Source organism: Typopeltis vanoorti, chromosome 10, assembly GCF_054136105.1.
Source record: "Typopeltis vanoorti isolate ZY-2024b chromosome 10, IOZ_Tvanoo_1.0, whole genome shotgun sequence".
NCBI lineage: Eukaryota > Metazoa > Arthropoda > Arachnida > Uropygi > Thelyphonidae > Typopeltis > Typopeltis vanoorti.
This window is the reverse complement of record NC_143558.1, coordinates 137,241,432-137,264,906: the sequence shown is the minus strand read 5'-3', so window position 1 is coordinate 137,264,906 and position 23,475 is coordinate 137,241,432. Positions and strand designations below refer to the sequence as shown.

The 23,475-nt window shown below is 36.1% G+C and overlaps 1 protein-coding gene across 1 annotated transcript in view; it reads right to left on the bottom strand.

The window, feature by feature from the left end:
* p24-1 (transmembrane emp24 domain-containing protein) overlaps positions 1-21,517 on the bottom strand; it is a 37,802-nt gene extending 16,285 nt beyond the window's left edge. Inside the window, exons 1-2 of the mRNA XM_090398828.1 lie at positions 21,025-21,517; positions 5,056-5,301 (exon numbers count right to left, since the gene is read on the bottom strand). Of these exons, the coding sequence (XP_090254954.1) occupies positions 5,056-5,301; positions 21,025-21,174 (396 nt within the window). The 5' untranslated portion in view covers positions 21,175-21,517. The remainder of the gene's footprint in view (positions 1-5,055; positions 5,302-21,024) is intronic.
* Between the last annotated feature and the right edge of the window lie 1,958 nt (positions 21,518-23,475).

The window sequence follows — 23,475 nt, the reverse complement described above, 5'->3', positions numbered from 1 at the left end:
TTTCTCCCTGGTGCAGGACACCAGAATGTACAGAGGATTTGAATTTGGAAGTGATCACTATTTAGTCTTGAGCAGGATAAAATTGAATTTCATATTGAAAAGAATAACATGCAAGAAAGTTTTAAAGCAAATAAAAGTTGAGCAGCTCTCAGATGTGAACTGTAGACTAACATATACAAAGATTATTAAAAAAAAAAATGAAAGAGTTTGAGAACAGGAACCAAACCTTTGAGATTCAGTGGCAAGCCTTAAAGAAAATCCTGATTGATTCAGCCAGAGAGGCATGTGGTGAGGTTGTCTGCAATGATAAAAAAATCAGAACTCCATGGTGGACACAGGAAGTTAAAGAAGCAGTGAAGGAAAAGAAGAAAGCATATCAAAAGTTCCTGGCAAATAAGTCAGCTTTTGCTATTAGACAATACAGAGACAAATGTAAGAAAGCAAAATACTGTGTAAAACTAGCTAAACAAAAGTCATGGGAGGACTTTGGCAAGAACATAGAAAATAAATACCAAGAAGATGGTAAGATATTCTGGAGGTTGTTGAAGAAGAGAAATGGAGGAAAGAGTGCTGTAAAAGGAATTAGAGATGATAAAGGTGACATGAAAACAGGAGAAAAAGATATGCTTGAAGTATGGAGTAATTACTTCGAAAAATTTCTAAATGAAACAAGCAGTGATAGCACAGTGGTAAAAAACACTCAACAGGCATACAGTCAGGAATACATATCCATTCTAGAAATAGCCATCAAAGGCTTGAAATATGGAAAGGCAGCAGGAGTAGATGATATTCGACCACAAATACTGAAGTATGGTGGTATAAAAGTCTTATAGTGGCTGCACTACATAGTTCGGAAAGCCTGGAGAGGACGAATTCCTGATGATTGGAGTAGAACTCTAATAGTGCCCATATATAAAAAGGGAAATAAAACTGAATGTGAGAATTACAGAGGTATTTCCTTACTGAGTGTTCCTGGCAAGATCTATACAAGTATACTTGAGAAACGGTTGAGAAGAATTGTGGAATAAAAGCTTGGTGAAGAACAAGCTGGATTCAGGCCAAATAGAGGCTGTCAGGATCAGATCTTCACTTTACGACAAATAGTCGAGAAAGCATAGGAATATAACAAAGTTCTGTATTTAAGTTTTGTCGATCTGGAAAAAGCATATGACAAGGTGCCAAGAGAGAAGTTATTCAATACGCTAGTTATATGGTGCCAATGGGGCATTATATCAAGCAATACTTAGTCTGTATTTGAGTTGTAAGTCGGCAGTTAGAATTGAAGGATGTACTGGAAGATGGTTTAATGTTAAATCTGGTGTGAGACAAGGATGTACATTATCCCCTATGTTATTCATTATCTATATAAATCACATTATGAAGGAAAGTGGCATTAAACATATCAGAATTGGAGATGTTAATGTCAGATCTTTGCTTTATGCGGACGATGTTATACTTCTGAATAAATCCGCTGCAAGTCTGCAGGATTCCCTGACTAAATTGAATAACTGTTGTAATAGATATGGTATGAAGGTCAGAATTAAAAAGACAAAGACAATGAAAATAGGCAGAATCATTGAAAATGTCAACTGTGTTGTGAACGGAGAACCTGTGGAACAAGTAAAACATTTCGGCTACTTAGGCACGATTTTTACTGAAGATGGTAAATTAAATATAGAAATAGACAACAGAATCACTAAAGCTGGTATGGTGGGAAGTCAGTTGAATAAATTCATATGGAATAAGAGAGAAATTAGTCAGAACACTAAATTAGCTGTATACAAGACAGTGTTCAAACTAGTTTTAACTTATGGATCTGAGAGCTGGGTCAGAAGTAAAACACTTGACCAAAGACTAGAGACCGCAGATATGAGAGTCCTGAGAAAGATTATAGGCATGAACAGATGGCATCAACGTTACTATCATATTGAAAATGAGGATATTAGGAAAGAACTTGACATTGCCGGCATCCAGGAATGCGTTAGCAGAGCTAATATCAGGTGGTATAGTCACTTAAACAGAATGGGCGAGGAAAGATTAGCAAAACAAGTGTTCTCTGCAAGGTTGGCAGGAAAAAGACCCAGAGGAAGACCAAGATATAGGTGGATTGATATGGTACAAAGTGCCTTAGACAATAGAAATATAAGATCTGATAATGTTGGAGTCTTGATAAGTAGCAGACTGATTTGGAGGGAAAATTGTAGACAGGAAGTAATGATGTAAATTTTTCATGTAGTACTATCATATCCTGTACACCTCTTGAGGGTACATATCAGGAATTTGATGATGATGAACATTTTCTACTGAATATCATAAAATATCAGAGAACTTCAAGCAATGTAAAATGTTCATAAGCACAATCTTTGTTCTTATGAACACAAACTGTGCTAAAAAATGAAATGGTAGTTGCAATGTTTATAAATACGAACTGTTCGTATCTTGAAAGTTCGTAAGTAGAGGTCTGGCTGTTCTATGATAGCTAGCAATGCAATCTGACAACAGCAGGCTCCAGGTTTTTGATGAATGATGACAAAACCTGATGTAGGATCCATAAAGGCTTAGGTGTTGTTCATTCTCCATGATAAAGCTTATCAGAATAACTAACATCAAGCATGTATTTAAGTAGCAATCTGCTGTACTATCAGTGACATGCTAATGCTGACCTACAGGCAATCTGTAGAATAATTAACACCACATGATGTAGGATTACAATGATTACAAGTGTTATAATGATTTTGGTTCTTTAACATTTCCAATGCATAACACTTCAATGCTCTGATGAAGAAGCTGTAATTAATGTATGCCATTTTAACAGAAATTCTGACTTTGCCAAAAGTTCAAGGATCCCTCCTCCCAGAAATGGCATAAAAATATGTAATGAAAAGATGGCAAGAGGAAATAAACAAAATAAAATAAGAGCAAAATTCAAATCGTAAATTATTTGCAAGGATATTTTAGCTTGCACTGCAGTCACTCACTCATGACACACAGGATTCTTGTTTCTGTCACACTCATAGATTTCATAGCCTTATACAGCACATTTGCCACTTATTTTCATTGTATTTTTTCCATGTAACTATAACCAAATGTCACAAGATAAATTTAAGACTACTCTATTGAAGCGCAGAAGAAACAATAACAGAAACCAGAGAAATTAAATTCCTATGGAGGATAGCAAGCTATACACTCTTACAAAATGAGAAGCACACAAATCATGTAAAGAACTAAAATCAGACTCAGTAATAATTAAAATATATAAATACAGAAAGAAATAGATTGAACATATTGAAAGAATGGACAATTTGAGACTACCCAAAGTTGAAGATGAGGACAGGCCAATGTGCCTAAATTCCCAAAAAAGATGATAATGATCACTAACATACATATGTTTCTGTTAATGAAATTACAAACCTTACCTATTCTGGTAAGGTTCCAGAACTTTAAACTCTTATTCTTGTATGTTTATGGACTTGATTACATTTACTGATCATTACTGTTATCTTTTCACACTTTGAAACTTTAGTATCAATGTTAAAAAAAAATAATTGACCACAATAATTTAATTCTGCACAGAAAATCTGTACAGAATTAAATTATTACACTACATACAAAATAAAAACTTTAAATAAATAAGAATAAAAAATGCTAAGCCCACTCACAGCACTGATGGTCTATATATTTAAAAACCTTTCTGGGTGGGAGTGAACATTTAAAAAAAAAATACATTTGACACTGCTCAAATAAAAGCATCTCTTTCTCACATAATATAAAGTTTCCCGTAAATAGAAACATGAAATGTGAAAATGCTTGTAAAAATAATCACATCAATCTTCTCTTAAAAAATATTTACTTAACCAACACTTACCACAGCAAGACAGCACTAGCGTACAAGATAAATGGCTGAATCTGTTGATTGGTACAGAATTAATGTTTGATGCTGTCATGAATGCCTTACCAAACCACGTGATCAACATTGTCATGATGTCACTAGCTACACTCAACTTCCATGCATGGTTATGGACTGGTGTTGAGATTAACAGTGATGTCACAAGAACCACTGTGAGCTCAAAGAGAGAAAGTGGTATAAAAAGCAAAGCTGGTAAATCATAACTGAAATCTGTTTTTAAACTAAGGATTTGAGATGGGGAAATTCTCCACAACATGCTATATTTAACATTCTCTACACGTGCGCGCACACAAAGAAGAGGGAGAAGAGTGGTATCGCTCCCTTATATATACTCTATCATAGAAGAGATATAGAAGAGATATTGCATCAAAAAGGAATAAGAGTTGTTTTCTACCAGCTAAACAAGACCTTGCTATTCTGATATAAGAGTCAAACACATTGGTCAGGAGAGATATGCATGTCAGAACACATCAATGATGTGGAGAAAGAAAGAAAACCCAATCAGGAATAGAAATACATACAACAGAAACAAATCATTAAGTACTATGTAAGTGTGCAAAAGTGACCCACACCGATCACAATTTCCTCATCATAGCATTTGTATTCATAGTTAAAGAACCCAAATCAATGCAACAAGAAATGAGGTATGTTTCTACACCAGGTTTGGTCACTGTCCATGAAAAACCCGGTGCATGCAGATCTCTGACACTAATCATGTCACTAACTATCATAATACAATGTGAATCATGCACATGCATGAATGTTAGGATTTTTTAAATATTCTGTGTTATTTCACTCTCCTGATGAAGTGTACTATAATATATGTTAAACTATTAAAGATTTAAACTTAACAAAATAATTATTCAATAAAGTGTCTCCATGTGAAATATATATATATACGTAATTTAATGTTTAACAAGAACATAAAATATCAAGCAAGCATACAAAATATTTTGACTACAGCCTTTGAGTACAGCCAAAACCAGCCAGATTTTTGTTGATTTTAATGCAGAATTATCTTCTATGTTGTTAATAAGAACAGATTTAAATATTGTTACTTAATAATTTGATCATTTATTACTAATAATTAAAGTTTATATTTAAATAGCAACTCGTTGGAATCTTATTTTATTATGATAAAAACTTACTTTTGTCATTGCTGTCATGTGTTCTCCAACTCCAGGAAGAGGTTTCTCCTCACCTACTTGAAAATCAAAGTAAACTAGTTTATGGCTGAAGGTGGAAAATTCATTGCTGAAGCAAGCCCTGTAAACCCCAGTTTGTTGTGCAGTCCACGTGTGACTATCAAATTGTTTTTTGACGCCCTTGTATAACACTTCGCCATATGGAGCTTCCAGAGAAACGTCTACATCATAATGACCACCAGTAACAACCTAAACATTAAACAAATAAATAAATAATTAATGCTATTTAATACATATTTAATGAAATACTTTATCTAATTCATCGAAATAAAATTTTAAACCACTGAAATGGAAGCAAAATAAGTGTACATTGTAATTATCTTACACATGGCACAAATATGCTACTGGTTATTCTACCTCTTGTGTATTGAAATCAATATATATATATATATATATATATATATATATATATATATAAGGTTAATGCAAGTATTTTAAAATTTTTAATGGCTAAAAGGATAACATGTCTTTGCTTTTGAATTTTGCCAGGGCATGGACTGTTATAAATAGGTTATGGGTTTCAATTGCATTGTAACATCAAAACCAAATCTTGATAAACATGGATGTATGACAAACGTGTAGAAAGGCTCGTGTTCGTCATACATGTTGACTAATTTTGATGATAATATATCAGAACACAGAAAGATAAATAATTATTTATTGACTTATTGCTGATATTTTGCTGGTGTTATAACCAGTATCTTCAGAGCACAAAACACAGTTTGTCACATATGGGACTAGCTTGAAAAGTTGTAGCAACAACAAGATGACTATCTCCCAAATCTTAGGCACATTTATACAGCCATATTTGTTAAGATTCGGAGTATGTTTCAAGGCTTCAATTCTTCTAAGAACAATCCCTCTGACTTGTAAAAGCTTCTGTGCAGCACTTTTGTTTTCTTCCAGTTGATCCTGTGTGCAAGGGTATCCAAAGAATGGTCTGCTAGGCCCGACTTGCCATAGCGATAGTGCCGGATGTATCTTTTATGTTCACTGATGCGGATGTCCACAGTTCTTCCTGTTTGACTGCAGTAAGCTTGATCACACAAGTGGGGTACTTCATAGACTCCTGGATGTGATAAAGGAGAGATGCTGTCCTTGGATGAACTGGCTCACTTACGCCACACCTTCTTAGCCAATGGCTATAATAATCCTCATAAGACAAGACAAAATACTAAATGCTCCCAAGAAACCCCTCCCACTATCCACCACAGAGAACTACAACAAAACAGTCACCATCCCATACATTAAAGCCACATCGGAAAAGATATCTAGAATTCTTAATTTGCATTAACTATGCACTGCACTCAGACCGTGTGTCAAATTAGCAACTCTCATCCGTTCACTCAAGGACAGCATCTCTCCTTTATCGCATCCAGGAGTCTACGAAGTACCCTTTTGGAAATTTATTTTTCACTTGGTTAGAGTATAATAAAATTAGTTTAATCCTTCAGTTTAGGAGTACCCCTGTTTAAATGTCATTGGCTATTCACTCATGGATTCTTAGGGCATTATGAGTGTAGATGTACTAAAAAGTATATGTAGCCTAAGGAATGATGGTTCACCATCTTTATCAAAGAACGGTAGTATAAAAGAGATGATTCAGTGTACTAGCTGCGAAATGTACGCTTTGCGGAGTGCGGTTAGATGATAATAAAGGAGTGAATGTGTGTAGAAAATGTAGGGAGAATGAGAAATTGAAGAGGAGGGGGAAGGGGAAAGGTGGTTGATGGGGTGTGGACCGTTTCGACTATTCGTGGTCGTCATCTGAACACATCGGGAAAGTCAAAGTTCAGATGACGACCCCGAATAGTCGAAACGGTCCACACCCCGTCAACCACCTTTCCCCTTCCCCCTCCATGTATTTTAAAAAATTAACCCTTTCACTTTTTCCCCACCCTATATAAAAGTATATGTTTCTATATATTACGAAAAAAAAACCGGGTTTTTCTAACTTATTCTACCAAACTGCCTACCCCCCCCACACACACACTCTGCAGTTTTCGACATCGCAGACTGAGGAAAAGCCACAACACCCAGAAAAAGGTATGTGCAATTTTCTATTCCTTAGGCTACATATACTTTTTAGTACATCTACACTCATAATGCCCTAAGAATCCATGAGTAAATAGCCAATGACATTTAAACAGGGGTACTCCTAAACTGAAGCAGGCAAAATAGCTGTAATTATAATAGTTTATAAAGAGGAGTAACATGGGAGTTTTCCCAGAAATAATATACTTAGTTTAATCCTTTATCTAAGTGTGAGCAAACAAAGTTTGCACCTGAAAGTATCTTCAGGACTGGCGTAAGGTGGTACAACACCAGGGCAACTCATTGCAAAGGTGGAGCAGCTACCAACACTCCTATCTCAGTATCTCCTATAATGCAAAACACATCCCCTTGCGGATATGTCTAATGTTATGCATTAAGGGAAGGGCCACTACCCAGACTAGTTTCGACCTTTATTGAGGTCTCTTCAGTGGGAGCCAAGCCCAAGTGGAGATATCAGGCAGAAGCATTAGCAGGTCTTCTCCACCTATAGGAGTTGCCAAATGGTGTGCCACCCTTTTTTAATAAATTACTCGATTTAGAGAAAGATGTTGGAAGTTTATTTTTCACATGGTTAGAGTATAATAAAATTAGTTTAATCCTTTATCCAAGTGTGAGCAAACAAAGTTTGCACCTGAAAGTATCTTCAGGACTGGGGTAAGGTGGTACAACACCAGGACAACTCGTTGCTAAGAGCAAGCTACCAACTTTCAGGTGCAAACTTTGTTTGAACAAATGATTGAATCACAACTGAATTCCATTTTTATTAGTGAAACAATTTAAAATAATAATTCTTCCTTAGTCTGATGAAAGTTAATATTTCACTATTATAATTGGTGAGTCGTTTCAAGTGGACTGTTTCAATGAGAAAATTATGAAAAAAATTATTCTACAGTACAAATGCCCAAACTGCTCTATGTTCAAATATTGCAATAATATCAGAATACAAGAATATGATTATGAAACACACATTTTTATGATTGCCTATGATTATTTACCACACATGGCATCAGTTTGTTCTGAAACCTTTGGATGAGGAAATAAAAAATAGCTACTCCATAGCACAGGATTGTATTTATTCAATAACCAGTTTGTGTTGCTCCCTCCTCAGAGAGCAGCTCTCTCTCTGTTTGTTTGTATGCATGTGCAAGCATACACATTAAGTAAACGTCAGCAATTAATCAGTGAATGGGAATTATAGCTGTGAAAGCTCTGGATAGGAAAGAGGAAAACAAATGGTACTTGCACCAAAGAATAGAGGTTGAGGAAACTAACTTTGTTTTAAATGAGTGCTACCGATTTGAATTTTAAAAAAATAAAATAAATTAAAAAAAAAACATCAAAAAGGCATTTATTTTTGAAACAGATGTTATCAAATGTAAGAAACATGTATTTTAACATTTCTTGCATTATTTATTTTTTTAATTAACATACATTAATAAATTATGAAAATTTTATAACAATGCCAAAAGCATCAGGAATAAAAGCAATAAATTTTTAACATTAATAAATGAGAGTGACCGAAACTTATTGCATTAGTACGGTAATGCATAACAGAGGAGCATATCCTTGCAGGTAAAGTGTGATAGTCACTTTTATGCATGAATAAGACTTGAAGCAAGAGCTTTATAAGAAAAAGAAAATGTAGTTGTCCAATACTGAGAGATTGGTAATGACCAGACCCAGGAATAGTATAAAAAGTAAGCTAGGAGAGTGTAATGGCTAAGTTGATGAAGCCGAAATTATGAAAAATAGTTACCCCTATAGGATGAAAGGTAGGAAAACATTAGAGATAATCATGTTGCTAAGCAATAATTTTAATAAGGTATACATTCAATATAGACATATTAGCTCTCTGGATGCTGAGGTGGAACCAGCAAAAGGCTGAAGGCAAATGCAAGAAACTTTCTTCTGCTTCCTTTGAATGTTAGCTAGAGTTCTAACATAAGGAATTGTGATGTAACTTAATATCGAAACCAAATCACTGAAAAGGGAAAAAGAAGCTACAGTTTTCAGGATATACACTCTCTACCAATAATTGTCTGGACACTTTATCAATTTACAACTGATACCAGCAGGCGAACCCTAATATCGAGTATGTCCACCTTTGGCTTCACCTCCTGCAATCTTATGAGGGAGGTTTTCCATCAATGTGCACAAGACATCAGGTGGGATTTGTCTCAATTCCTTCAAAGCAGCACTGAGTTCAGCAACAGATCGAGGACGTGCTGCTTCGAACCTCAATCGCAATTCAAATTCGTCCCACAGATGTTCAATGAAGCTGAGGTCAGAACTCCGTGCAGGCCAGGGCAGTCATTTAACACTCTTCATACCATTCCATAACAGCTGCAGCTTTTGTAGCATGGGGGTATTGTCATCTTGATAGTAACACAGGTCCATTCCATAAACACTCCAGTGTAGGCAGCACCTGATTATCCAGAATATCAAGGTACCGAGCTGCCTTCGTGGAACCACAGACAACGACCAGCGATCCCACTCCAAACCAGCTGAATGCACCCCACACTATTACTCCTCCACTACCAAACTTTATTGTGGATAAAACACACTGTGGTAACATGCGTTCACCAGGCTACTTCCATACCCACACCTTGCCATCAGACTGGAAACAGGTGAACCTTGATTCATTGCTCCAGAGTACTGTTTTCCACTGGTCAATTCTCCAGGTCCCACACTCTTTGCACCAGGCCAGATGAGCCACCTTGTTCGTTGTTATGATGTTCGGCTTGTGTGCTGGTGCTCTTCCATGAAAACCCAGTAAATGGAGTTCTTTTCATAGAGTGGTGCTCACCATGGTGTTACTGCCACTTTGGAACTCATCACAGATGGTCTGTGCTGATTGTAGCCAGTTTTTGAGTGCCACCCATTTTAACACCCTCAGATTCCTGCCAGTCATTTCCTACACCCTGGGTGTTTTCCTGTACTAATGATTCCAGAACATCTCCATTTGTTGATCACATTGCCAACCATTGATTTTGGATGCTCCAGTTGAGTGGCAATGGCACATATGAACATGCCACCAATGTGACAACCACACTGACATCTCTCTCTCTCGAAGTCGCCGAGTTCACGTCATGTTTTTATACCATCTGTATTCAACTGCTATGATGAAATGCTGCTTCTTACTATCTATACACTTTTCAGGTTTGTTATTAACTAACCTGGAATGTTCCATAATTTCAAATAACAGTGGTGTCTGGACTATTATTGGTAGATAGTGTATAAGTAACCAATAATGAAGATAACTTCTGGAAGCACTCCTCTTCTTGTAAAACATAAGATTTTATGCAGTTTGAATAAAAATATATATATATATATTTTTTTAAATAAAATCTGCATTTCAAAACTCTGAAACTTTATTTTTGTTATAGAAATATCTGAAATCTCATAACAGGCTTGTGAATTTTCATTCATAATTTAATTCTAAAATGTATCTGTTTTTTTTTTATTAAAGTAACAATGACTGTGGAATCACTCAATTTAACATTAGTATTCAGTATGTGAAATCACTTTGTTGTATAATGAAACCTGTGGAGCATTCATGACTAAATGTAACCACAGTAATAAGATTTTTAATAAGTAAATATTTCGTCCTAAGTATCATAGGACATCTTCAGTACAGTTGATTCAAACAATACTAGGTAGGAGTTACATACAGTTAGGGCGCATGCTTACAATGGAATCCCTCTATGTGTGCAGTAGCATGTTATATTTCTATCTACAGATATATTTTAATTTAATTCTATAAAACACTACTGCACGCCTAGAGAGATTCCACTGTAAGCATGAGCCCTAACTGTATGTACGAGGGATATCCAGAAAATAAGTTCTGATGGGCTGTCAGAGAAAAAAAAAAAAAAAACTTTATTGGAAATTAAAGTAGACATCTTTCACTACTTTTTCTACATAATTTCCACCATTATTCAGGCACTTATCATAACGGAGCACCAAGAGTTATATATCTTTGTCGTAGGAAGTTGCCGGCTGTGATGCAAACCACGTATTGACTGCTTCTTTGACCTCGTTGTCATCTTGAAACTGCCAGCCACCAAGCAAAGAGTTCAGATGTTTTGACAGGTGAAAGTCGCTTGGCGTGCAGCCAGGACTATATGGGGGATGAGGAAATTGTTCCCAGACAAGGTGGCAAGAAGTTGTTGTGTTACGCCAACAGTGTGTGGGCAGGTGTTATCATGAATCAAAACAATGTCCCTGACAAGCATGCCATGTCGTTTATTCTGGATCACACGATGCAGTTTTTTAAGATTTCACACGCAGCACACGATTCAATTTTCTCAGACATTATAAACGCACACTAAGAAGCATACGCATTGCGAGAATGTCTGAAAATCGCACTAACGAATCAACAAACTCAGCACGCATGCGCACCATTGCATTCGTAGCACTGCAGTGAAAATATTTAAAAATGGAACTTACTTTCTGGACATCCCTGGTAATTCCTAGTATTGTTTGAATCAACTGTACTGAAGATGTCCTATGATACTTAGGACGAAATATTTACTTATTAAAAATCTTATTACTATGGTTATGTGTGTATGTTTAGATATGAAATCACTGCATGTCCAATAGATTGATTAATAATTCTAAAACATAAAATTTGCTATTTCCCAGGAGTAAAGCATCTTCCGTTTCTTTCTGAAAACAACTTTTTGTTTTTGTTTATTAAATTTCAAAGAAAAAAAAATCTTCACTTGATGAAAATTAGTGGTCACAGCAGTTTAATGATTAGTGTATGCTTAGCAACCTCGATATTGATACAATAAATAATAAATAAATAAATAACTGTAGATTTTAAGGTTTGCCCTGTATTCTCTGGCTACTTATTTTCACTTAGAAGAAAAACAAACCAATTTCTGTAATGCATAATGCTTTAAAAAAAGCAAATGCTGTAACTTTTTATTATTATTATTTGACACTTCGAGGGAGGGCACCTGCTCCATAACTCCATCTCTGCCATTCAATCACCAACTGACTGCAACTACACCAACGACATCTACTTTGATTTTTTATAATAAAATACCACTGGTATTTCCACAGACAATCACAAACATCCATGTCCATGGCGGGATTCGAACCTGCAGCTTTGTGGCTGGAGAGTGAATACGCTATCCACTTGACCAACTATTATTTATATTTTTGTAATTTTTTATGCAAAGAAAACAGCTTTACATATGTTGTTACATAAACGTTGGATGTATGGTATAGCACAAAAAAAAAAAAAAAGTACTGAACTTCGATGCTCCCTTCAGTACACCAGCTATGAGATATGCTGTTCAACTGCATGCACATTGATAGAACACGTGTAGAGTCTATGCTATTACATTTAGCTCTAGTAATGGTGTTGATGTTGGGAAAAAAAGACGTTTATTGTTGAGCATTACTTTCATTCATACAGAGTTGGTGGGACAAATGGTCCACGTGTATCGCATGTTTGTGAACAGTTTGGTCATCATTTCTACAAGCGTGCTCCAAGCAATAGTCATCATTACCTTAATCAAGAGGTTTTGATGTGCTTGGAGTGTTCTGAATGCAAAGGCCATTCAGGGAGACCACCAATTGTTAACACAAATGAGAATCAAGGGCATGTGCTGGAGCAAGTGTTACAGTTTCCGAAGCACAGTCAACACTGACCAGCAGTAAAATTTGGGATACTGAGGTAGTCATTACAGAAAATCCTTAAGGAGCTTGGTATCCTTTTGCACATCATTCAGGTGGGTCAGTGTTTAATAGCAATGAATTACACTGCACGGCTGGAGTACTGTGCATGCATTCTGGGCAATGTCTATGAAGATCAGTCCTTCTTCCATAACATCTGATTCTTGGACAAAGCACATTTCCATCTAAGCAGTCATGTAAACAGATGAACCTACAGGTTTCTGGGTTTCTTGAAACCTGTATTTGTCCAAGAGAAACCTCTTCACATGGTGAAGAGATCCACACATCATGTGAACCTCTTCACAAGGTAACTACATGGTGTGTGGTTTCTGGCTATGACATTATTAGGTCTTACTCATTGAAGAGGGTGGTGTAACAAACCATGACCTTGAATAGCAAATGCTACATCCTCAATGTGTTGGTTCTGTTCACCCAGGATTTGTATAGGATGTCTCATGCAAAAAACATTCGATTTTATGGACGGGTATTCCAATTTATGGACAGAGGAACCTGTCATATATCAAGTGGTTCTAGAGCCTATTTATTAGAATACTTCTCCAGGAGGCTCATTTCGAGGTTCACAGAATTCTCGTACTCTTCACATTCTCCTGATCTCACATCACCTTGATATCTTTGTTTAGGGAGGAATAAGTATTCCACCATGACTCACCTTCAAACCTTGATGAAGTAAGGGATAAAATTACACAATATGTCCCAGCCCTTGTTCTCCAAGATGACAGAGAACCTCGCATGAACCATGTAACCTGTCTTGAAAGAGAAGGTGCCCACTGAGCACATAATCTACCATCGTTAATGCTTTATTCGATCAAGATTCCACCAATAGTTGTGGATGTACATATCATCATGTGTAAACACATATTTCTTTGTTAATAAACCTAATTACTCCATAACATATCATTGTAGTAATCAATAGTTTTTTTGCACTATACTATATTTGGTCTTAACATGGTCTTAACTGATGCTGATGAGATGTGATATAAAGTAAAAAAGCTCTCACCTAATGTGCAATGTAATATACAGTGCAAAGTGGTTAAAGATACTACATGGACCTGATTCAAACAGAGAAGTGGAAATGGATAGAATAACCTGGACAGCATGGTTTTGTTAGAGATAAGTCATGTAACAGCAATTTATTTTATAACAGAGTGACTTCAGAATTGGATAAAGGGAAGTGAATATTCACTTTTTTTGGATTATACCAGGAAAAGATTAAACACTGGAGGTTTTTATACAAACTCAAAGTAATAGGTATGCAAAATTGGCTTGTAGTATGGCTGAGTTCAGGAGATGGAAGGTGACTACTGGGGAACCAGAGTTCTGTACTTTTCCCCAGTGTTGTTTAACTTTATATTAATGATATCAGAGTTAGCCTGGATAGTAATACACACGTTATCTGATGATACAAAATTAAAAAGTGTGTTAACATGTCTGATGCCAGGCACTGGACAAACTGTTACATGTGCATTCCGGAGAAACCAAGAGAAAAGATTTTTTGCTTTCAGGATATATAAAAAACCATTAGTATTAGAAACTCTTTATTTGGTTAGTATGTTGAAATTTCTAGAGGTGTAGGTAATTATATTTCAACTTGCATTTAATCTATCTTCAACCATATGCATATTATTTTATATAGGTATCTCCATAGAGTCAAAAGACTCATTATGGGAGACCCATTATTCACACAATACCTAACATACTTCTTAAACTCATTCACTGATAAGCACTCACAACTACCTCTGACAACCACATTCATCACACTTTACACTTAACAAAATATTTAGTCTTAATGTCCTTGCTAACCAAACTCTTACACAATTTCCATGGGTGACATCTCATTCTTTCCCTTACTGCTAAGTATTGAAAAGTCTTCAGTGCTAATCTTATAAACCCATTTGATAACTTATAATGCTTCTTTCATGTCTCCTCTTTGTTGCCTAACAGTTAGTTTTTGAAGATCACAAGCCTTCAATCTATTCTCATAGGGAGAATTCCATAGACCAGCCACAATATTTGTGTTAAATCTCAACTCGCAATAGTTCAAATGTGACTTTATAAAGGGGAATAACAACATCTCTATCCCTGTTTGTTAATATATTCTTCAACAACCATGTAATATGATGTTCTGTTTTAGCTACTTTTTCAATATGCTCTCTAAACTTCAATTTTCTGTCCACAATCACTCCCAAGTGACCTGCCTCGTCAACTTCTTGCAGTTCAGTTCTATCAATATAGTACATAGCTTGATCTCTTCTTCTCAAAGTGCATCATTTTACACTTAGCATGTTAAACTGACAGCCATTCCTCAGCCCATATTGCTAGTCTATTAGTCATCCTGCAAGATATATACACCTCCACTTACTATAGCTCTTTCCAGTTTTGCAACATCAGCAAAAAACTGAATATTTCTCGTCAAATCATTTCCTATACCACTGCCAAATTAAACAACAGAGGACAAAGCACTGAGCTCTATAGTACACCACTAGTCACCTGCTTTCTCTTGGACTCAACTACCCTATAACCACTCTGATATCTGTCTAACAGCCACCCTCTAAATCCAAATCACCAGATATATATCCATCCCCATTTGCTCCAATTTATGCAACAGAATTCTTTGTAGAATCCTGTCAAATGCCTTTGCAAAGTCCAGCAGTATTACTGAGTAGCCATTTCCCTTATTCAACTCCACTGTCACTTTATTATAAAAAGAAAGCAAATTACTAAGGCAAGACCTATCCTTCATAAAACCATGTTGCCCCTTATGGAGTATCATATTCCTATCCATCAAGTCCTGAATTCTGTCTTTCACCAATTTCTCGAATACAACCACTCCTGAAATTCTGATTAGCCAATAATTTCCTACTTCTATTTTGGAGTCACCTTTATGTGGTAGGGACTATTTTCCTTTCTTTTCACTCCACTGGCACATTCCTAGTATTGATGCTTTAATTAAACAGCTTCGTTAGAGGAGCTGTTAGTTCCCTTGAACATTCTCATAATACACAGGCCAATATGCATCTAATCTCATGATCATGGTTTGTATTGATGTTCTGCAATATTCTAAGAACTTATTGCTTGAATGTCTATTCTCCCATCAGTCAATGTCACACCTGGCATTGCACCATCACTACCTCGATGGTAGACCTTGCAAAATGATTGCTTACAAATTCAACGGTTTGATTCACTTCAATTATCCCCCCCCCCCACCATTTTTTAAAGTCATCCTTCCTCACTAGTCATTCCTCTTTACTTTGCACGTAGTGAAAGAACTCTTTAGAATTTCTTTTGGCCTAACAGCTAGCTTGCTCCCATAATTAGCTTTGGCTTTTCTTACCATACGGTCACCCTTCTTGCCTATATGAGGTATAGGCAAGAAGGGTGACTCAGGGGCATGCTGATCACCTTTATCTTTATATTCCCTCTACAACTTTTTCTTTGTCTGCGACTCCTGCTTAATGATGCTATTCATCCATTTAACTCATACCTGATTAATCCTTTAGACCCCATGTATAACAGTCTGATACCGCTTTCTTCAAATTCTCCTTAGGCCACTTCCCATGCACAATTAACATTTCTTCCCTTCCAAATGCTTATGCCATGGCATTACTGAAAGCTGATTTCTCAGCTTGTCATAATCATCTGCTTTGTAATTCCATGTATATTCCTTCTTACCAGAAAATTCTGCATATTGGGCAATCTACCAGGTAAAATTATGTGTTCACTTTTTCCAAGTAGAGGCAGCATAGCTAAATCTGATTTTATGGGCAGATCCAACACTCTCAAAACTCACTTCTCCCTCCATTACATGCTGTCTCAGGTAATTATTCCTCAGCAGCTGTATAAATTCCACTTCCTTCTCTTCCTGTGACCATTCCTCCTCATTCTCCCACTTACTAATCTCTAGCTAAATTGCCTGCACCTGCATCGTCTCTCCCTAAACATTCTAGTCTCCCTGACTCTGCACTTCTGAACTCTCACTAAACAACAATTCCCCAAATTCATCAACCTTACATAAATCATTCCTTCCATCCACCTTATATAAATCATTACATCCACAAACTCCACACCATTTGTCAATGATCACAAATGAGTCAGTGCACAATCTGTGCACTGACTCATTTGTGATCATTGCCCCCTCCCCTCTATCATACCATTGCAATTAATAAGATTAATTATTATTCTGATACCAACCATATTTATATAACCAGCACATCTGAGAAAAATAAAAAGCATGAATAGAAATAATTTGTTATAGACAAATCAATAGCCTACAGCTGTGATATTATGTGTACTGGAATAAATTACATGTCATCCTATAAACTTTAGTTATGCAAGTATGCATTTATGATGCTTCATTAAAATAATAAATTAAATAAATGGTTAGCGTGTCCGCTCTCCAGTCAAGAGGCTGCAGGTTCGAATCCTGCAGTGGGCATGGATGTTTTGTGATTGTCTGTGGAAATACTAGTGGTGGTGGTCGGCGGTAGATGGCGTTGGTGTAGTTGCGGTCAGTTGGTGGATTGTGAGTAGTGGAAGCAGAGTTGTAGAGTAGATGTCCTCCCTTGATGAGTCTTCTGACTCCCTGGAGGTGACAAATAATAAGAATAATAATAAAGGATGGGGAGAGTTTTACAAAATAAATTCCTGCACATGCACAACCGAAGCACTGCATATTCAGAAGAAAAAAACAAAGTAAAGGTTTTACTTTAGTAAGAAATACAATAAAACATCTTTAAAGCGTATTTGAAAACAATTTCAACCTTCATATCAAGCTCACCATCTGGAGCATACACATATATATATACACACAGAGAAACAAGCAGCACTACAATCTACATGATTTGCTAAAGTTACTGACCAACTGTTACAACAATTATTGTTGTAACGGTTGGTCAGTAACATCAAAGCTAGAGTCCTATTATTATCTATTATGTTACAAAATTAAATTGGGCTGGAGAGCAACAAGTTTATATATATATAATTTATATATATATATAAATAAGTAAATAAAAATTAATAATAAAAAAAACTGTGATTATACATATAAATTTCAACCAATTGGTATGGAATAGTTTCCAATAAAAGCTGAAAATTGCTTAAAGTCCTAAAGTATGCTAGGTACTAAGTGGCTGAAGCTGAATATGTGCCATCCAAATTCTTAGAATTTTTATGCCACCGTTATTGTTGAGATTAGGGTGGTTAATCAGAATTTCACTTTAAATTTTCTTTCATACCAGGTTTTTGTATGATGTAAACAGTAGGTACTTTTCCAATCAATTTGGTGTAGGGTGTTGAAAGCGTGATCTGAGAGGCCTGCTTCACAAAATTGTTATATTTAATGTGTCTTTTGTGTTCCTTTTGATGTATAGGGATTGTATGTCCAGTTTCACCAATATAAGGTAAGTTACCAATTATTATAATTGATAATTTTAATACACATACAAATTTTTTTTTTTCAATGAGAGTACTCACTGAAAAGAACAATTTCCAACAGCATAATTTCAATCTCTCTCTTCCCTCCTATCACAATGCAATGTTTTATTAAATTATATTGTATGCTATATATTTCTGAAGATATGAGATTTTTCTAACTGAAATGATTGCCTTTATTTCCTTGGTATTTTTGTAGATAACTTATGATGGCAATATCATAAAATAAATATTGCTAGATGTTCGTATATAGACAGAATATCAAATTTACTTCATCTAGCGCAGAAAACAACACATTTATGTAATGCATAATATTTCATAATATTTTTAAAAGCAAACATTATAAGCAAACTCAATAGTCACTTTTATGATATTTTCTATACCATGAATATGAGTAGTTAGAAATTCACAAATATCAATATCCCATTCTAAAAAAAAAATTGAAAGTATCATGTCATGTATCTTGACAAATATGTAAATATGTGCCCATCTCATACAGGAGCATATTACATGATGAAGCAAGCTCCTGTCAGTTGTACGTGTGCAAAACACAGCCCAGTGTGAAAGTGTTAAGGAATATACTGAATACCAATACTGAATCCTTGCGGACTGATCTGAACTGGTCGGCAAAATTATAATGAACATCAGTCAGTTCAATGTTCCCAAGTGCAAGAACATTAAATTTGGACTGAGGTCACCACAGACTGGAGGTGATGGTAAATGAAGAGTTAAAGTTTTAGAGGCTGTATACTGCTAAGGTGGTTAACTTATCACATTGGATAACTGCAGCGTTGAAGAAAACACAAATTTGTAGAAATATATAATAGACATTATATAATACCCTCCTTTGATGAGTCCTTGACTTTCTGGAGAAGCCTGTATAATAATAAAAATAAAATTGTGAAAGCAAAACTAGTAAGGATATTTATTAATTTAAGGCAGAATTTTAAATTCCAAGAAATACAGATATCCAAAAATGCTCTGACTTTTATATAAAGGCCACCTTAAAAAAGACTGAATTTAATAATTTGCCTCTAGCTACTCTCAGTATAATTCACCACATTCTGGAAGGAACTGCCAATATCAAAAACAATGAAAACAATTTTTTAAGGGCTTGAGAGCAGAAGACAACAAGTGAATTATAAATTGCAATATTATGTATCTGAATTGAAAGTGAAAGGAAAATTATTATTATTATTCAGGCCTCCATGGAGTCAAAAAACTCATTGCGGGAGGTCCTTCCCAGTAAACACAAAGTCTATCAAGACTCATCGCAGGAGGTCCTTCCTAGGAAACACAATCTATCAAGACTCATCGCAGAAGGTCCTTCCTAGGAAACACAATCTATCAAGACTCATCGCAGAAGGTCCTTCCTAGGAAACACAATCTATCAAGACTCATCGCAGAAGGTCCTTCCTAGGAAACACGAAGTCTAACATACCATTCCTTGAACTCATTGACCGTTCTCACTCTCACCACTCTATCAACAGTGTATTCCACGGTTCAACCACCCTCCATGCAAAGAAACCACTCCTCACTCTCTTGCTCACAGCTTCCTTTCGTAACTTCCAGGAATGGCCCTCATCATCACTCCTTCCCACTGTTCCACTAAGTGAAAGATCTCCCCAGTGTCAACCCTGTAACCACCTCGCAACAGTTTAAAAGTCTATCACATCACCTCTCCTTCTATCTACCAAACTCTGTAGTCCACATTCCTTCAGCCGATCCTCATAACTTACATTGTACAGTCCTGAAACCATCTTTGTTATCTGCCTCTGTACCCTTTCCACAGTTAATTTATCCTCTTCAAATTTAAAAAAAAAAAACTCATTAATGCCTCTTACTGAAAGTGATGAAAAGCTCAATTTTTTTTTTTTTTTTTTGGCATTACATTATGTTCTTCCATGAGAGGGTTTCAGGATTTGCTTAAAACTCCTAGCATCTTCAAGATTTGTAGTTATCAAGACTCCCCCCCCTCCCCTTCTAGTATTCTGCAAGTGTTAAGTTATTGTTGCTATCAGCTATACATGTGGTGTCATCACTTTGGTGCATGAGCTTAATTAATGCTTATAAGTGCACTGAACATCTGAAAGTCTAAGTGCTTATAAATCTGGAATAAGCTCATTTGAACTCAACATACCAACTGTTGGGTCTCTATTAAAAATGAGTATTCACTTTTATAAATGCACACATGAAAGAAGTGGGGTCAGCATACATCAAAAATTTCTTTCACCATTTTCGCATGAGAGGCTGCAACATTAAATAGCACATCCCACATGTTCCTTGTGGTTCGAAAAAAATGATAAGACATTCTTATCATATTTTTGTTGCAGCTTGCGTGTACTCAGTTTTCGTGATTTGAAGGCTGTGAGAAATACACTGGAGTAGCCCTCTCTCTCCATCTGGTTTGAAAGACGCATCTGAATCGTCTAGGAATTGAAGAATTTTATGGGATTTTCAACCGAAGGTAAGTTTGCCAGTCTCATACGGAGGGGAGGGTTTTTCCGCCCATTATCTAATTTTCCTCATCAAGCAAAACACACAGGCTAGATGAAAACAAGTAGTTACCCATAAATACAATGGCCTCATGGCCTTAGTTGTTACAGACGCAATTCCACACCATCTCAATTTCTCTCTCTTAATACAGATTATTGAAGCTGATTCAAATGAATACTTAATTAATACATATTAATAACGATATATATAACAAAGAGCCCTCACCTGAAATTCGATAGTAGCTTTCGTACCCTGTTCTATATCTTCGTGAAAACACTGTTTAGCATTGTCTGGTAATTCAAAAGTCAATTCAACGCCGGCAACAAATTTTAAACATGAGATAATGAATACAGTTTTTCCAAATGTATTGTACATGACTGTATATTTTTATCACCTTTTCAGAAAAACACTAACAAAATAACTATATAAAAATTCAAAAATAAAATTCTAATCGGCGAAAAATTAGCGTAACATTGCATCAACTACTCAAACCTACGATCTCAAATAAGGAAACGACACACTTGCTTCCAACGTGGCCAACTCAAGTAATGACTACTAGTAAATCGTAAATCGGGTATACCGAATTTTTGAGAAACATATACATATATCAAAAGAAAAATAATATACATATATTTAATTAATTACATGCCGAACAACTTTAAATTACACAACTAACTTAATTTTTCCATAAATATTTTTATAAAACATTTGCATCACATTTTCCTTATTCCTTTAAGCAAAATTTGCGCCACCTGAAGAGTGATATAGAATCCGCATCAATTTTTTTCCCTACATACAGTTATTCCAAAGATTATAAATATCACTTATTCGTGATTCATACAGTTTAGCGCTGAAGTATCAAAAAAAAAAAAGTATCATATTGTAAATATAAGCATAACTGTAACGTGTTATTCTTATTTTATTTATTTATTTTTACTGAATAAACGTTACTGAAACATTTTCAGGATATTATTAAATGCTATCACAAACTCTGTAAGAAATTTACATTATTATTATTATTATTATTATTATTATTATTATTATTATTATTATTATTTCGGGCGACTCCAGGAGTCCTTAGACTCATCGAGGGAGGCCCTAAACATCATGTCCACACAACTATGCGATTACATTCTCACAGTATCTATCATACCTTGCCTTGAACTCGTTCACCGTCATAGCACCCACAACAGACTCTGGCAGCTTATTCCACTCATTTACCACTCTAAAAGTAAAGACCCAGCTCTAACACCCCTGCTAACCACACTCTTGCCCAGCTTCCATAGGTATCCCCTAGTTCTCCCACCACCAGTCCTGATCTCAAAAATATCCTCTGAATTAATCCTATAGAATTCCTTTAGCAATTTGAATGTCTCAATCATATCTCCCCTCCTCCGCCTATCAACTAGTTTCTGCAACCCACAAATCTTCAACCTGTTCTCATATGGTTCATTCCATAGACCTGTTATCATCTTAGTCACTCGCCTCTGGATCCTCTCCACCTCCTCCCCATCAAGAAGGAACCGAGGTGACCAAATCTGGGCACAGTAGTCGAGATGAGGTCTTATCAAGGCTCGGTACAGAGGTACAATAACTTGCTTGTCTCTGCTCGTCAAGGTATTTTTCAACAACCAAGTGAGTTGATGAGCTGATTTAGCTACTTTTGCAATGTGCCCCCTAAACTTCATCTCCCTATCCACCAACACTCCCAAGTCCCTGGCCTCATCAATCTCTTGAAGTACAGTTCCACCAATGTGGTATACTGCTACTAATCTTTTCACCCCAAAATGCATAACCTTACATTTTGTCACATTAAATTGACATCCATTCTCCTTAGCCCAGAACTCCAATCTATCTAAGTCATCCTGCAAGACTTTGACATCGTCTGCATTCACTATTGCCCTACCCAACTTTGCATCATCAACGAACAAATGAATTGTTCCACTTAGATCCTTCCCTATATCGTTAATGAACAGATTAAACAGCAGTGGTCCAAGAACAGAACCCTGCAGCACACCACTAGTCACAGGCCGTCTATTGGATTCTACTCCTGAATAAACTACTCTTTGATATCTCTCCATCAACCAACCACATATCCATCTCACCAACCCTATATCCATTCCCATATGTTGTAGTTTACGGATTAGTATTCCATGTGGTATCCTGTCAAACGCCTTTGCCAGGTCCAGCAGTATCACTGTAAACCCATTTCCCTTATCCAGTTCAGCCGTCACCTTGTTATAAAACTTGAGCAAGTTACTGAAGCATGATCTACCCTTCACAAAGCCATGCTGTCCCCTGTACAGTATCTCATTTTCATCAATCCATTCCTGTATTTTTCCCTTGACTACTTTCTCCAAGACCTTCACAACGACTCCTGATATGCTGATCGGTCGGTAATTTGCAACCATAGTCTTGGATCCTCCTTTATGCAGTGAAACTATTTTCCCCTCTTTCCACACCTTCGGGACTAAACCAGACCCGAGACTCAGATTAAACAACATGGTCAAGGGCACTGATAATTCCTTAGCTGCTTCACGCAAGACCCGTGCCGATATACCATCCAATCCCACAGATGTATTCACATTAAGGTTCTGTAATAGACTAGCCACCTCCACTTCATTCATCACTATTCCCGTATAAACTAATGGTTCCTTCATTTTTTCAATGTCACCA